Below are 17,685 nucleotides of genomic sequence, written 5' to 3' on the forward strand. Positions count from 1 at the left end.
AAAAAATCTCAGCTGAAAATTCAAGGAAAGGGCGTAGAATCTCCCTAAAGGGAGATGACTCTTATCCGAACTTCCAGTTTAAATAAATGTCCAAGCCTACTTACATCCAAAACCACAAAATCAACACAAAATAAAGCATCAAAGAAGAAACAAAGAAAAGCGGTAATTATTTGTATATAACTGACACGTCTGCCCTATCTTACCTCCAGTAAGCATGAATGGAGATTACCCACCTTATCCTCACAACACCCCTCTGAGACCAGTTAGGCTACAAGAGAAAGCCTAGGCCAAAGTCGCCAGTGAGCTTTGTGAGAATTTGAACTCAGGTCTCCCCAGCCAAAGTCTACCTCTAACCACCACTCCACACTTGCTCAGGAGGCGGGAGAGCACGCTAAGCTATCACACTGCCATAATTAATTATAAGAGGAACTCCTACAAGACTTCCATTTTCTTACAGGAAAAATTAAGTAAAATGCAGCTTTTCTTTTAAAACTATGGGGCAGTTTTACAGATTAGAATATTAGAATGGCGTTTGAATAATCTCCTAATATTCCATATCTACCAGAAACTATTCCCTCACATCTAAATTACAGTGGCCGATATCGTTACTAAGATGACTAGAGAAAGTTCTATTGAAATTTAGTAGTAGTAGTAACTCCTGAGGAGTAATAGTACTGAGTAATTCAGTCAGGAGCTGGGCCAGTGCCTCTGGAGAGCGCCCATGATTTCCCCAAAACGTTGTTCTTATTAGGGTGAAGTCTGGGTAAGGGTAGTCTTTTCACAGCGGCTGTGATGCTACGAGGAATACTGAGGATCCCAGATATTTCGTCCCAATGGGAAAGAGGCAATGGAAATAACGCAGCAACATTTGCATTAGAATGACTTTTAAAGTGCAAGAGAAGGAGGAGGAGGAGAAGGGGGAAGGAAGACAAATCCTCCAGGCTTTTGTTCTTCAGTAATCTTTGCATTCATGGCGCCTATAATAGGAGCGCCAAGCGGGTCTGCCATTTGAGGCGGAGGATTCAAAGCCCAGCCAAGCCGGCAGCCTCTTTCTCGGCTGCCCTTTCCACATATGCAAACGTCGCGCGCGGAGGGCTGGCCAGCCAACCACCTAGCGACGGGACGCCGCCGCTAATCAGGAGAGACACGGGAGGGAAGCCAGCCTGCCACTGGAGCCAGTGAAAAGGCTCCCCTTCTTCAGCGGCAGGCAGGCCTCGCCAACATGAAAAGGCACTCTACAAGTGGATCGAGAAAACCCGCGCGCCAGGGAGAGCGAAGCAGCAGCGCCCTCCGATCAGGACCAGAGAGAGGCTGCCGAAAGTCGCCAGCCTCTCGCCGGGAAGCAGCAGTTAGAAGAGCTGGAAAGGGGACTTTTGGCGTACTCCCCTGATGACATCAAAACATGATGCCATCCCGTCAAGGAAGGAAAGCAAGTATGGCGCGGCACAGAAGAGCGTTGGACTGCGGGGAAGAAGACCCCGCTTCAAATCCTCTCTTAGATTCACTGTGTTGCGTGCCCCTAAGTCCCCCTACCGGTTCAGTGGGGCCCGTTTAGCAATCTGCCTATCCTGTCTTAGATCCGCTGGGCAATCTGCCTGTCCCGTCTTCTCTGCCAATCCTACCTTAGATGCAGCGCACTACGCTCTCCTAGGTAACGTGCCCCTGTAAAATAGAGGTGTTTAAGCAATCTGCCTCACAGGAGCGTGAGAAGAATGCGATAAGGCTTGGACATCACCTCTGCATATTCAAATCGTGGCATATCCTTTATGACGAAGCATGATACGAGTCACACTCTCGGCCCTGCAGACTTCTAATCTGCACAGCGCCTTAAATTACAGTTTGCGAGGCGCTGCCCCTCACAACAACCCTGCCAGGCTCGTCTCCCGGTTTCACAGAGGCAAACTGAGGCGGAAGGCTAGCGACATACATGGTCCATGAAACCCGGGCAAAGTTAGGCCTTGAATCCAGCTCTGTAACTCCACGGCTCTGACTCTACACTGCATGAGCAGAAAGCCAACAATGTGCTCAGCTCCTCAGCATCCACGCGGCCACACCGATCCTCCACATAATATTCCTCGTGGGGGTTTGAATAAGCCTGATTTAAAGCGCCAGCCCAATCCATTCCCGTCGTCGCTCTTTATTGTAGGGCTTCCCATCACTCATCCAGTTACACCCTTTCTTGTCAACTTTCTCGTGTTTTATCGACAACCGCTTCTCTGCGAGCAAAACCCTGGGGGAACAACTCTGTCAATATTAAGTGGGGATTTATGCGATCGAGGGGCAAAGTCAATGATCATCTCTTACTTAACGGAGGAAGGCGAGCTCGTAGGGACGCCACAACTATCATTTATGTTTAAGTTAATTGGGCAAACGCTTAATGTTTTTTGACACCGATCACTATGGCTGGCCGATTACAATAGCTTCCTTGTGGCACAATTCCTAAGGTTTGGCTGGGAATCAAATTAGATTATTTGTTGCACTTGTCCCTATTTATAAAGCGGCCAGGGTGGATTGATTAATTAATGAATTAATCAGTGCTCTTATTTACTGGATAAAGAGAAGGGTTGATTTAGCCAGGGTCACTCGAAAGGTCACTCATTAACTTTCTTTGGTTCGGGTCAGAGAATACTCTTTCTGTCTTTAGCCTTTTGTGGCTATTTCTTTGTCAATAACCTTCCAAGTTAATCTTTCCGATCTATTAAAGAAAAAAAAATCCAATCAAAGGAACCTGCAAAGAAACTTAACCTGGCTTTCCACCATTACTAACAAGAGGCGTTCGGTCAGTTTTCTACTGTCATCCCGATGATGATGATGATAAATATAAAGTATTCCCTTGACTCTCTCGCCCGTCCGCTCTGTTCAGTGGACACTTTGTCCGTAGCAAATAATGAATCCGGTTTCCCACTTTTAAGGCGAACCATTTTGTCAACCGAAGAAGAAAATTTATAAATCTATTTCTTCTAGTCCTTGTGATTAAGACCTCTCCTTTTGGGTCCTAGGAAGCATTATAAACTGGAACGCGTGATTATAAATAAGGAGGGTGGAAGTTGTTCGCACAAGGGCTTCCTGCCCCTTGCCTATCTCCCTCAGTTGGAGATAAAATCCTGTCCTGGTCCCTTTAAAATGTTCAAAAGGCAGGCGTTTCTGTTGAAGTGGGGGTTGGGAGCGTGGGGGCTTCAAATAAAAAAGCATCGATCGTTATTCAAGAGGCTCCACGTAAAATAGCATCGATCGTTAATGAGACATCAATCTCAGTTATTCGCTTTCTTTGTTTCCGAAGCGAGAGAGCGCGCGCTGGGGAGCGCTGCTTTGTTAACTCACCGGAATTACTACCCGAACCCGATGGGTTAGAAAACGCCACCAACTCGCAAGGTCGCTACATGAATGGGTCGCTATCCTGGTCGGGTGTGAAGGGTTAAGTGCTGGCCAGGGTCCTGCAGAAGGACTTGACGTATGAATTTTGGCCGTACGGAGCTGTCCACGGTCCTGAAAATAGCTATTCTCAAGAGGTTAGGTCCCTAAGAAAAGCGGAAGGGAGAGGAGATAGCCTCTTACAGTTGATAAGGCAGGAGAGCGGACTTTTCCAAGTTCTGGGTCAACTGGAAAACTCATTTAGAAATTATAGGGTGATTTTTTAAAAGTATCGTCTCAACTACTTTGGATCATATCTGAAAACTAGGAAGAAAGAAGACAAGCTTCCAATGTAGTTAGTGACAGTAAGGACAAATATACCGCTGATCAAATCTCATGGGTGGAATATAACCTCTCTCTCTCTTTCCTCCCTCCATCTCTGTGTGAAAGCTTGACATGCCAATAAAGTATAATTAATTGGAACTGATGTGCAGGAAAGAGTCTGCCTTTGAGATGGTTGTTAGCATTGGTGGAAGAAAATAAGTGATTAAAACGTAGTTGAGATTATACTTCTTTTTAAAATCGTTCTTTTAATTTAAGGATTCTAACCTTTCACGTTGTTCCTCGCAAGTTATAAAACATGATGAAGCGTACTATGCAAGTCCAAAGTTTGCCTACAAGTGAGATAGCGATTTTGTATCTCTTTGAAGTGATGCTGAATAAAGCTATCTCTTAAGCAAATTGCCTTTGCCTGGAAACCTACCGAAGACTACCAAACTGGAGCATCAAAAAGCAGGCGTTTCTTTGTGGACAAGGTGTTCTCACTGAGAATAGCTGAGAACTCATACAGATATATTTCGCTCCCGACAATCATCTAAGTTCAGTTTTACTGGAAAGGTTTCTCGGGAGATTTCTGTTAGTAGGTACCATGGTAAGCCTGATATCATTATTTAAAAAAAAAAAAAAAAGACTATCTCAACAGATACTCTTCACTGGTCTGAAAAACGGGATTGGTTCATCCCTATGTTAGAGGGGTTTGTTTTTTAAGATGATGAAGAAGAACGAACAGAATTGTACTTAAATCTCAGATTAGAGAAGGCAGTTTTTCATTTCCAGTCAAGACTAGAAAAATAAGACATGGGAAAGACCAGAAATGGGCAGCTGTAGCTGTTTAGCTGATCTCTCTAATAATAGGAGTTTTTGAGAGTTATGTTCTGTTTAAGCACTTTCATTGGCTCCTGGGTTCTGTCGTCAGGTGCCCTATCTCCAACAGAGAACTGCAATTTACAGAGCATTCTCACTTACCCTCCTTTCTGCACTCTACCACCTGGTTAAGACTAGTTTACATGGTGTTAGGTTTGGAGTTCTGGTAGCACTGTTAAGTGGGTTGAGCTCTGTCAGCCCCTTTAGGGAAAGGGAACTGGAGGTAGAGGAGATAACACTCTTAAAACGCGAAGCCTACGGTCTAATTAGGTGTAAGATGGACAACCTTTTCTGTCTCATTTAAGGTTTTGTGAACCAACAGAGGCCTGAGACAGAAAAAGGAATCGCTTCTCTGAAGTTCTGTCACTGAGGATATTGGTATCGCCAATCCCTACTATTCAGTATAGTAATACTAAAATTGAGGCCTTTCTGATGATGTGACCCAAAGCAAGAGTGGTTTTGTGGGGGGAACATCCTAAGTACACTTGCTTAAGGCTCCAACGACTGAGTCATTGGAATATGTTGTCGAGTAACACGCAATTATGACAGTCACAAAACTTTGGAAGTCCCTTTGGTCCAATAGGAATTTTTATTTTTATTTGGTCCAATAGGAATTTTGGTCCAATAGGTCCAATTTATTTTTAGTAAATGGCTTTAAAGTTGGGGCGTTTGCATGCTACATGGAGGTCTTGCTGAATCTTAATCATTAGAAATTCAAACGTTATACTTGGAATATCACTCTAGGAATATAGGAAGCTGCCATATACCGAGTCAGACCACTGGACCATCTAGCTCAGTATTGTCTACAAAGACTGGCAGCGGCTTCTCAAGATTGCAGGCAGGAGTCTCCCTAAACTACTAATGCATTGGATATATCAGCAGCAGCAATTTCCTGACGGGAAGACATGTTATTATTACGTTAGGTGAGTTTGGTGGTGGTGGTGTTTTTCAACCAGAGCCATAAACCAGTAAAAGCAGAAACCTCAGATCAAATTCTTTAAGCACATGCTGGGTCTCGTGTGTAGTTAGAAGCAAGTTCTATAGATTTCAATAGAACTTATTTCCAAGTTAAAGCAGCAGGTAATCGTGCTTAGAATTACCTGGAAATTAAGTTCTAACGAGATCAGGGTCTTTGTATGCTTAGGAAGGCTCTAATTCTAAACGCACTTATCGGAGAGTTGCCTCATTGACATCGAAAACGGCAACTCAGTTGGCACCTACTTGGATGTAAACTCCATCAGGCAAAAGGGAACTTAATTTCCAATTTAACTGCATACCTTTTAAGAGATCTGAAGCCCAATCCTATGAATGTTTACTCAAAGTAAGTCCATTTGACTTTAATGGGACTTACTCTCAAGTATGTATAGCATTGCAGCCTTATTTTCAAATGCAAGAGTTCAGGATGGAGGAACTTGCTGGTCTCCCAAGACTATAATCCCCAAGAGAGAGCAATTGTGAACCTTCTTAGCGGAACGAAGCAGTCCTAATCCCATCAAAGTGAACGCGACTGTTTCCCAAAGAAAGTAGTTTGAGGCTTCCTTTAGAGTCACAGCTGGGTTGATTATCCTGAGTCAAAATTAGGTGCATGCAACTGTTGCACACGCTGTCATGTCTCTCGGAGTTAAAGAAACTTTTTGGAAAGGACTTTAAATGTCGTGTTACTCCTGCCCCTCTCTCCTCCACATTCTGAAACATTTTGCCTCATCCATCGTTCCAATAAACTGAAGTACTGGAGTTGAATGGATAAATGGAAGAATTTGCTTTGGAGTAAGGAGCAAGCGGTCTTATTCAAGAAAGCGGTTTAAGCATGCAGGTGCCAGGTTCCACAGAGTGCAATGGAACGGTAAACTCGACCCCACATACATTTACACGGCGCTCTAAACACAATGGGTCTAATCCAGATCTACTCAAACAAATCAAGGGTGTCTGAGTGACCCATCCTAAAAGGATAGACAGCCCGAGCGTCTCTATGATTCCTCAGAAGCAAGTCCCACTTATTTCAATGGGCGTTACTCCCAAATCAGCGTGCATGATCGGATTGCAATCTTAGGCTACTATCCTATGCACCCTTAATTGGGAGGAGGCCCCCCAGAACAAGATAAAAGAGGGGCGGGGTTAAACATGCATGGGCTTGGGTTGTTGCGCCCCAAGTCATATTTAGGGCCTGAGTGCCACTTGGTGGCAGTAAGTCCCCGTTACTTGCAACAGGATCCCCTTCCAAGTAGGTGGGCTTGGGTAGGGTTCGCAGCCTAACACCATAATCATAGGAACATAGGAAGCTGTCATATACTGAGTCAGACCCTTGGTCTATCTAGCTCAGGATTGTCTTCACAGACTGGCAGTGGCTTCTCCAAGGTTGCAGGCAGGAATCTCTCTCCTAAGCATGTTAGACAGAAGCATCTCCTACTATGCTCAGTGGGGCTTACTGTGGTAAGTGCACATAGGTTTATTTGTGTGAAAACACACACATATCTCACCATATATCCCCCCCCTCTTTCCCCCCACCTGCAGGGATTAGAGCAGGGCTGCTCAACTTCGGCCGCCTGCAGATGCTGGCCTACAACTCCCACTATTGACCATTGTGGCTGGGCATTATGGGAGGTGTAGTACAAAAACGGCGGGGGGGGGCTAAATTGAGCAGGCCTGGATTAGAGCATCAGAGGTCAAGTCAGGGAGTCAGGTCCTCTGCTCTGCAAGCCTATCCCCCTTACTCCTAGAGGTGTGGGGACCGGCTGTGGTTCTTCAGTGGGGAGAGGGCAGCAGCTTCTCCACTCCACTCAACACAGGGTGACCTTTCATCTCTGTCCCTGAGCCTGCGTTGCCATCAGGCTGAGCCTTAGTGAACAGAAACCTGCACGTCTGTGTCTTGGTTTCCAAGGAAAGTGTGTGTGTGTGTGTGTGTGTGTGTGGTGGGGGGTGTCTTTTGCGGGGCGGGGGGAGAATTGGTTCCAGTCCGGCGTATTGATCGGGTGATTTGTCCGCGCGTCACAGGCAGTTCGGGTTTTCTTCTCTACCCCCCAGAACCAGCAAAACAGAAGCTGCCACAGGCAATAGGCAGGGCAAGAAGTGGGGGCAGGAAATCTCAGCTCCTCCAGGCATTTTCTTGCATATGTAAAGCCCTGCGAATCCTTCGATCTCCCCGGCCTTCTCCACGCCCGGCTAGAACAGCAACTGTGTCACGCCGTAATTGAGCCTGGTGATCTTTTGGGGAGACGAGCTGGCATTTCCTCCTATCAATCTGACAGCGCCAGCTCCGGAAATGGCTGGTAATATTCATCGGGGGAGCACTTTCATTAAACGTAATTCATTCGACTTTCACAATAAATTGAGTGACATCCTCGCGGCAGAACCTTTTTATCCTTGATGAAGTGCTTGCCAAGCTTTTGCAAAAGGTGCGGGGCGGGGGGGACGAAAGGCGGCTCCCTTGGAGCGGAGTCGTCAACATGTCAATCTGCGGTGTAAAAAATGGCTAAAGCTCTATTTACCAAGCAAGCACCGGGGGGGGGGTGCGCTTTCCATGCTGACTTACAAGAGCCCGGGGTGAGCTAAACTAGCTGGCAAACCACCAGGCGAGCGTCGTCTCCCAAAATACAAGCGCGGGGAGAGAAGGACGGAGGAGCCTGCTTGGAGAGGGAAAGGGTGGGGCAGGGCCCGACCCGCTGCAGACATGGGCTCTTCCCAGCGAGGGGTGGGCTAAACGGCTTAGCCTCTGACTGGCATCGCTGGTAAATGAGGTGGCTTTGACATTTTTTTAAAAAAAAAAATTTTTTTTAACGTAAAGATGAGGTTTAGATCCAAGGCAGGCTATTAACGGGTTTAAATGGACTTCTTATTTCTTCTGGCTTGGAAGATTTGGTTGATGAGCCAGAGGCGGAGAAATTGTCGGAGCCAGGAGGAATCGGCCTTCCAACATTCCTAACTAGCTTCTCTGAAGGAGAACAAGAATTCAAGTCGGGAACCCAGAACTGCAAGGCAAAGCTACTCTGCTCATGCGAATATTCTCCCACCCTCCACGGACTTTGTGCATATTTGGGGTGGGGGGAGAGGAGGGCGATCATGAACACACAGTATTTGCAGGGCTACCCTTTTCCTCCTTCGTGGTGATAAGTGTGTGTGTGTGTGTGTGTGTGTGTGTGTGTGTGTGTGTGTGTGTGTGTACACAGAGGCACAGGCCAGGCACACTTACTTGGGAGTAAGCCTCACTGAACTTAATGGGGCTTACTTCCAAGTAAACCCATGCAGACGTGTCCTACACGTCCGCACTGCCTGGGCGGAAGCCCTATCGAATAAAATGGGACTTACTTCGGGGTAAGCATACGTAGGATCGGATTGCATGGCTACATTCCTTGCACTTAGTGGGGACTAAGTTCTATTGACATCAGCGTGAGTTATTTCTGGTCCTCACGAGTTTCAATAGCATTTAATCGCGTGTATGTGTGTACACATACATGAGATTGCGTTGTAAGTAGTTTTACGTATGAGTAAGTGACATCGCAACGCAATGGGCCATTCCTCAAGAACGCTTATGGGACTGGGCCGAACGGAGCATTGACATACGCGGTTTTTTGTGGCGATCTCACTGTGTATTATAATATAAACCGCTCTGTGTAGAATAGAACAAGTCATAGGGCTAAGATATAAGACTAAATAAAATAATAGACCAAAAAAAGGAAAATACATTGTATCTTAGCTGATGATACCCCCCAGAGGGATTGATGGGAGTATAGATTGTCATTAAGACTATAATATGCATATTATTTGACAGATACCGAAAGGCTGCATTGTGTATAATCCCATCAATACAAAGTACACGCTACAGTGTGTATGCACCTCCATAGCTGCTATTAGCTGGTATACATGCGAGCGCACTTGTTGCAGATGCGTGTATGTATATATACCCCCATTGATTGTGTGTCCAGTACATCCATAAGTGTAGACGCCTAATCTTGTCTATGGGCACAGCCTGCCTGTTGCCACTGCCTGCACAGTCCGCTCAGTCTGAGGGTCTTCCGAGGTGAAGTGATTTATTTTCTGGGAGGAATTCAAAAGACGGATCTCGGCGTTTCCTTCCGAACCACAAGAAATGAAAATAAATAGTTGCAGCGTGCCTAAGTTCTCCAACACCTCACCAGCGCTCCCGGCTGGTTTCTGCTCTCTCTCCTCTCCACCTGCAGGCCCCGCAAATCGCTTTAGAGAAATAGCCGCACGCTTCCAGCGCACATGCACGCACACACACAGGTCCTTTGACAAATCTTGTAAAGGGTGGTTAGGGCACGACAATGCTGCCCGGCTAGTGATGGTTTCCCTGCGGCTGCCCTTGCCTGGAAGAAAAGGGGACCCCATTCCGCCCCGATGCCGGCATTAGCGCCACCGGGGCCGGGTTGAATAGAGGGACACGAAACAAAGCGCCACCAGTTCTAGGATCGGTAGCTGTGGAGCAGATAATAGAGCCCATCCCAGTTCTTAGGGCAACCTCTGCTCAGCAACCTTCCTCACGTCTTGACAACAGCACAACTAACACAGGCACGAACTGGGAATACTTGGGAGACATTCAAGCACTGAAATTGACAAGCAGCTTGAGCTTGGCCATCTTCAATAGACCCAACAGAAAAGGTATCTGGAATCCTGAGTCGCATTCAGCAAATAAGCACACACACACACACACACACACACACACACACACACACCACGCACACACAGAGAGACACCTGTAACTTCCAAGGATGGCATTTTCATCCACTTGAAACAGACGAGTGTCTGCAGCAGCTATGCACACCCATTTACCCTTGCTTCTTACACCGGTTCGGAATGCACACCTCTTTCCTCGCCCTCCCTACATCGGTTTCTGATTCTGGATCAGAGGTCAAGACATATCAAGACAACCCCGCCTGCAATCCAAGCACCCGAGTGAAAGTCACTTAAGTTGCCTTGAAGTCTCCGGGAGCAATTCCTCACTGCTAAGCGGTGTGTGCGCGCGCGCGCCAAAGCTGCGATCCTAAACGCACTTACGCAGAATATGTTCCACTGCATTCCGTGGAGCTTAATTCCAAGAAGGTGTATGTACGGACGCGACCTGCCGCTGATGTCAATGGGCCAGTCATGTATCTCTCAGCCTAACCTACCTCACAGGGTTGTTGCGAGGATAAACGTTACCATGTACACCGAACTGAGCTCCTCGGAGGAAAAAGAGGGATTTAAACGTTAAAAAAAACAAACCCAAACCCCGATGTTGAGCGGGGCAGGGGGCTTAGGATTTAAGCACCGGCTGACAGCGAAGTTTATGGACTGAGTTGTGAGTTCGTTGGGTCCTAGGCGCTTAGACTGAAAACAGTTGTGATCAAAAGAGGCAAGCACGCCCCCCCAAACACACACACCACAAACATATAAGCAAGTCTCATTTGCTTTCCATATTGCTCCAAATGCGAGGGCCGAAAGTAATCTGCCTAAAAGGATTCTCCAACTTGGGTCAACACATGTTATCGGACTACAATTCCCATCATCCCTAGCGGCAGACTGGATCCCAAAGAAAAAGGAAGGACAGCTCAAAGGAATTTTCCTTTCCGAGGCCTTTCGCCTCCCTGTCAACAATTCGCTCTAGAGAAGAAACACTAGCGAGTTTGGGGTGTGTGTGTTTGTCAGCGAAGGATGAATTGACAGGATCAGACATCAGACTACAATTCCTGGTGACCCGTGTCGGGCTGTTCACATGATCGCACCGTCGAACAGGAAGGAAAGGACAAACCCCGCGTCTGTAGCCGCTGCCTGAGCCACCTCGTCTCTCGAGTGCAGCGACAATGTACGCGTCCCAACCTGGAAAACCGGAGCCTGCTTATCCCTTGCCTCTCCAGGTGAATTAAAAAGTTGCACGCAAGCCTCCTGAAACATCGACTCTTCCGCATTATGTCTGCCATCTGTCAACAGGGTGTTTCTTTAATTGCTGCCGCTGAGAACAAGTCACTCTGGCCCTTTGGAAGAGAGCGGGCAAGTGTTTGCACCAGGAGCTGTGAACTCACCCGGTTTTGGCCTGTTCCTAAAAGCTGGGAGATTTCTGTAGCGCGTGTGCGCCAAAATGGATGATCCAGCGCTGTGTCTGGCTCTGTCGTGGAGGAAAATCTTTCCAGCTACGACCTCCACTTTGCTTTTGCTTCCCACACCACCCCCGCCTCGGGCGAAAAAACAACAACACCCAAACACAGACAAACAACCCGATCAACAGATGTTTCAAACCTGCCCGTCCATTTAAGGTCGTTAATATAAATGAAGCCAATGCACCGATCCGGAACACATTTCAAAGGTCCATTTCCAGTCCTTTCACAGGAATTTGCTTCTGAGTTTAGGATCGCTATATCGGCCTAACCGTAGTGCCTGTGATCCTTCGCATTTGACTTGGAGTAAACCCCATTGAAATCAACGGAACTTACTTCGGAGTAAATGTGCATAGGCTCGGGCCCCGGAGTGGTCTGCAGATCAGCAGTCGCGTACTTCGATCACAAACACTTTATCTTACTTTATTTCAAGTAGTATGTCTCGTGTGTGTGTTTTATAGAGAGAGACGTATGGATGCGTGTACAAGAAGTATGAATGTATATCTAATATATGTGTGTCACATGTATATTTGTGGATGTATATATGTGGTCTTTAAAGAAAAAGTGTCCATCTCTTTGCATTATTATACCTTAAACTATTATCTGTATAAGTAAACAGTATCACATTATCACACATCCGTGTGTTTAATACCTAACTCCTTCTGTCTCCTATTATATATCACAGACAAATTATGGTCCACACCGGGAGCTCACTGGAAAATATCCAAAAAATGACATCAGACTTAGGTTTCCGTTTAGGAATTATTCCAAAGCTCTGCTGTTGCTCCAGCCAGCCATCTCTTTCACCACCCCATGCGTATGTGCGTTTAATTCAATCATATTCCAGCTATAGGCAACTGTAATTTTTCTGCATTATTTCTATGGCATATTTTAAACCAGAGCAAAAATAATAACCCTCAAATAACACTGAAATAAATCGGATTAAAAGGGGGACCAGTCGCAATATCCCATTTATTCTGAATCGGTTTGGGGTTCCTACGTGGCCCCGACGTGTAAAGACACCAGAAATCTTTAAGTCCCAAAATATCTTCTATATCTCCAAGCAGATATCGAGAGATTCCTGAGTAGGCCAAAGGTGGGGAAAGCGCCTGTGTCAAACAGAGCCCTTCCAAGGACCCCCCTTTAAAACACAGCAGAGAAGAGGAGATCCACTAAAGGTATTCTTTGATTTGACTCAATACATAACAAGGAAAGAGAGAGTTCACCCGAAATTCCTGGCCGTTTAAGTTCTGTTTGCATCACCAGTGACCTCTGTCAGTTGCCTGTAAGGAGGCGGAGTGACACAGATTTCTGTCCCTACTAAGAAGAGCCGCTTTCCACCTTACAAGGCTTCAACAGGGATTGCTGAAGAGAGGGTTACTTTGCTTCAGGCAATTAGGCTGACAGAGGTCGAGAACGCTGGAAATCAGACTTAAGGACTTCTGCGATTGAGCGTTTGAGCGCAAAACCGCCTGCAACATCTTCCCGTTGTCCGAACCTTCAGCACTCAGACTTGAAATCCGGATCCGTCTAGGTTCTGTTTACACGTTCCAAGTGGCTTACTCTGGAAATTGAATTCTAAGTGAACACCGCCTGTGCCCCCCACCGCCCGCCACCCACCCCACTCCTTTGTTTCGGTCCTACGAGTCCTTAGACGTTTCGATCCTGCCACCCACCCGTACATCCACATAAGAAAAGGCAGACAGCACAATGTCACACCTTGCTGGTTCGTGTCATTGCAATGAAGCTTTAATCAAAGCTTCATGGTTCAGTGCTAATATCAGACTTATTACTGGATGGTCCCTGGGAAAACGTTTGAGCGACTAAGGAAAAAAAATGAGCGAGTATGTTGATTTGTAAATGAGTCTTAGGTTAGCCTGGGAAATCTTGTGGCATTATGAATTAAGTCTTTTCCTACTTGACAACAGCCCTAAACTGTTTTATTTTCAGTTGTACTGAATCATATTTTGCAGTTTTGAGAAATCTCCTTCTCCCCCACTCCTTCCCCAGTTGCCAAATGGGATGGGGGGGGGAGAGAGAAAGGCATTCAGGTAATGAAGTCTGTAACTAAACGGTAATTGAATCAGCATAATTTGCACACTGAATGGTTTTCAAATGCTCCCAGTTTACAATTAAAGGAGAATTAATGCGCTTGTTTTCAGCCTGCCGCGCATTAGAATAAATCCCGCGCTGTTGTTGCAATGAGTGGGAAAGAGTTTAAGTGCCAACAAACACAGCGCGGGCGGGAGGGAGAGAAATTCACGCCGCTTATTGATCTTGCGCCTGCATGGGAGAGATTACGTGTTCTGGAGTTCTTGCCACCTCCTATAAAAATCAGAAGCGCGCCATGGCGCCACAAAAGCGGTCCAAAAGAGGGAAATGACCCTTACAAGGATCCGTAGTCAGCCAAGCCTTCCAGGATCGCCGCCCCAAATGTCATCAGAGTTGTTGCCATTGCTAGCTGGATGTTAGATGGCCCTTTCCCCTTTAATTTTGCATCCACACCTCATTCCCAAAGCCGAAAAGAGATAGCATTTGTTCCGATTTTCATCTTTCTTTTCTTCCTGCTCACTTTAACTCTCCGAGACTTTTTGACTTCTAAGCCGTGACGGCTGTCCATGTGTAAGGAAAGATGGCACAAGCAGGTGATGGCATCCAAGAGCGCTTATTCCCATCTGGAGGGTTGCCCCTGTGTTCACCTGCTTTCCCCCAAAGTGTCCTGAGCCGGGCTGAGACTGGCGCGCAGCGCCCTCAAGCGGCGAAACCCCGGCACCACAGGCCAAATTACAGGTCAAAAGAACAGAAAAGAAAGCTTTGCTTTTGGGGATCGACTCGAGGTTTGCACTTGTCTGATCATTAACCTATTCATAAACAGGCGCTTATTTCTGTTGTTTCCCCCTCCGGCCTAAGACGGGACCACTTTTTCAACCTGAACGTTGATTACTATCAATTCCCTTGCTTAGAAAACAGAGATCGGTCTGTTTGTGTATGTTGTTCTTGTTTAACCAGGTAGGGGAATCGGGTGGGAGGGGAAGGAGATAGCGTTGAATCCACCTCCGGCTCCAAGGGGATTTGCCATAAGCACTTTGGGGTGGGGGGAACAGAACGCTAGGTCTTGTCTATCCCCAAGAGTTTACACAAGTTTTCTGGGAAGGAAGAGCCCCCCCCAAGGGATTGTAATAGTGACACCCCACCCGCTCCTCCTCCGGAAGGATTGCCAACACTTCTTGAAGCAACCAAGAACTCCCCTCCAGACTACAGTACTCCCGACGAACTGCTAAAGGCACCCTGAGGGACAGACCACCAGGGCACCAAGAGTCGGGGGCGTTTCTCAAGTGTACATTGAGAAAGTTTCTGATCCTGCATGAAGGTAGCACCGTCGTGGGGGGTTGTGGGGGAGGGAGTTACAGCTGCCTGAAATAAATCTAGGGCATATAGAAGATGGGGAGATTTGAGTTCCAGCCCCTTCCCTTCTTTAAATGCTCTTTACATGCCCGATATCTGTCTGTGCGGTCCTTTCTCCGGCGCAAACTAATGCAACTTTCGACACCCCACAAGTAGAAAATGGAAGAAAAAGTTTCCCAGACCTTACTCTCCTGACACCGCCCCCTCCCCCCACCCCCGCTTAAACTTTCCAAGAGATCCTGGAATTTCATTGTCCCTCCCGGACACTCTCTCGCACCTTGACTCATGGACCAGGGAGGCTGCTAAGTTCTGCCCAGTAGACAGCCCAGTTCACCTGGCATCCTTTCCCATCCCCAGATACCAGCACTGCCCATTAGAAAAAGGAGACAGGCGAGGAGGAAGAAACGAACGCCGAAGTCCAGCCTCTTGAAGTTGCCGAAGAGCTGAACTGCAAGTCTCAAGGCACTTGAGGGGTGCTACTTGGGCCAATGGAGCTACTTGCGAGTAAGAGGCCGGGGATCGAGGCCTTTGCTTGCTGTTCTTGCACCACCACCACCACCCCGCACCCAAGGCCACCCCAGTTGGAGAAAGACCGACAATAAGTAAATAAGAGGCAGGTGAAACTTACCAGGTAAAGAGCAGGCTGCAACAGAAGCACGGTGTACCAGTAGACAGGCTGCATTCTCCCAGCTCAAACTTCCTCCGCTTTGCCTTGGCTTGCTCTTTGTTCCTCCAGGAACATAGATCCACCTGACATCTACTTTACTGAACAAGGAGAGCTCGCGCCAGCCTAGACAAAAATGAAATTATAGACTCCATGACCAGCAAGAGGAGAAAGGGAACGACTCGAAGATTCGCACGGAGTTAATCCATCTACAGAGCAGAGGGCGGGGCGGGGGGGGGGGGACCGGTTGGGCCAAGCGGGCTAGCTGCGGAGCGACTCCGGCGCAAGCGAGGTGCTGGATAGAGCTGGATCTGCCTAGGTCCAGCGCTGACTATTTGCTGTCAGGAGGATGGGGGACTGAAAGCAGCCGGTTGATCGGCACCGCCACCCCAGACCCTCAGCGTAGGAAAGAGAGAGATACACACAGAGACAGGCGCGCAGAAAGCGGGGGGCGGTTGGAGGGTGGGGGGGAGGAGGAGATTAGCCCGGGATCACGGATCAAGCCCGAGATCAAGGATCAAGCTCTAGGCAAAGGTTTGCAAACAGCTGTTGGCAAATTACAGGCGCAGATTCTCGTGTATGCACACACACGGATCCATTCGCCACTCCGGCACGCCTCACTCCTGAATCTGTCTCCCTCAACTCGCCCTAAGCCCGGCTAACTCTGCCCTCTCCCAGCCACCTTACACACACGCACAGACACAGACACACCCGATCCCTTCCCAAAAGAACGCGCGGAAGAAAAAGCGAGAATCGGGGCTACCTACTGCATCTGGGGTCCGAGAGCAGGCGTGGATCGTCGGCGATAGTCCATCGAGAGAGCTACATCGGCTCGGAAGGTCCGAGGGCTACGCAAGAAGGATGCCCCCGGCGCGGCTGCTCCATGGTCTGGCCAGAGGTGTCCCGCGGAAAGAGGTGCAGCCGTGGAGCCAGCATGCGGAAGGGAGGCGCCGAGGGACGGTCACGATCGATGGCAGGAAACTTGCAAGAGGAGGGAGAGAGGCGAGCGGACCGCTGCCCGGACCGCCCGCCTGCCCGCCCGCGCGTGGCTCTGTGCAGTGGCGGCGGCGGCGGCTGCAAAGGCGGCGGCGGCGGCAGCAGCAGCAGCGAGACCAGCTCGGGCGTTCCGAGCGATTTGTCTCTATTAAAAACGACCTATTGGCCCGCGAGAGGCCGGCGGTGGCTGCTCTTTAACTTTCGAGACCATCTAGCCGCAAAGACCTCGGCCGATCCTCTCTTTAGGGGGAGAAAAGAGAGGGCGCGAAAGGGAAGGGAGGAGGAAGAGGGCGGAGGGGGGAGAGAGGGATCTAGGCAAGCGCCGGAGAGAGCAGCCCAGAGCGCTGTCCGGGAGTCAGCTCCGCTCCGAGGAGGAGAAAGACAGGAAGAAGGAACAGCGAGACTTGAGCAGCAGCGTCCCAGCCTCGGACTGGGTGGCGAATCAGAGCCCACCCCGGGCACGCTGCAGAGCGCTGCCCTGCCGCCAGGGGGCTACCTCCACACGCCTCGCTTGGCAGAGGACGGCGGGGCGGGGCCAGGGACGCCCTGGCCAGCGTCCGCACGGCGTTTGCCCCGGGAGAGAGCAGCCTCGCGGTCCGCTCCGCCCTTCGCTTTCCTGCCTCCTTCCTCCCCACCCTCCTCCTCCTCTTCTTCCTCTTCAGTAGCAATTAATAGCCCATGAATATGAATAATGATGTCGCCCTTGGCTCCCGCACAAATAATAAAGCACTTGAAAGGGAAGCTGCGTTGATGCCTTCCTGGAGATGACTGCAGGGGCTGCGAGATGGCGGGAGAAATGGGGCGTGAAGTCTGGCGCCCGAGATAAGAGAAGTTGGGTTACGGGGCTGGAAAAGAGATGGCTGGGCTGGCGCGCTCTTCCAGGATGGAGGGGCTGCCTTTTTACGGGGCGGGGGGGGGGAGGCGGTGAGCACTCAAGAACTTGAGTTCCAAAATCACCATCGCTACTGCCGACAGCGTCTG

At 48.6% G+C, this 17,685-nt stretch overlaps 1 protein-coding gene across 2 annotated transcripts in view; it reads right to left on the reverse strand.

Moving 5' to 3' along the window:
• The window catches only part of NXPH1 (neurexophilin 1), a 277,176-nt gene extending 260,560 nt beyond the window's left edge, over positions 1-16,616 (reverse strand). Inside the window, exons 1-2 of one of the 2 annotated variants that reach the window (XM_053264760.1) lie at positions 16,476-16,616; positions 15,673-15,834 (exon numbers count right to left, since the gene is read on the reverse strand). In XM_053264760.1, coding sequence (XP_053120735.1) covers positions 15,673-15,726 — 54 coding nt within the window. In that variant the 5' untranslated portion in view covers positions 15,727-15,834; positions 16,476-16,616. Of the gene's footprint in view, positions 1-15,672; positions 15,835-16,471 lie in introns of both variants that reach the window. The other variant, XM_053264761.1, reaches the window with a different exon arrangement.
• Between the last annotated feature and the right edge of the window lie 1,069 nt (positions 16,617-17,685).

Source organism: Hemicordylus capensis, chromosome 6, assembly GCF_027244095.1.
Source record: "Hemicordylus capensis ecotype Gifberg chromosome 6, rHemCap1.1.pri, whole genome shotgun sequence".
NCBI lineage: Eukaryota > Metazoa > Chordata > Lepidosauria > Squamata > Cordylidae > Hemicordylus > Hemicordylus capensis.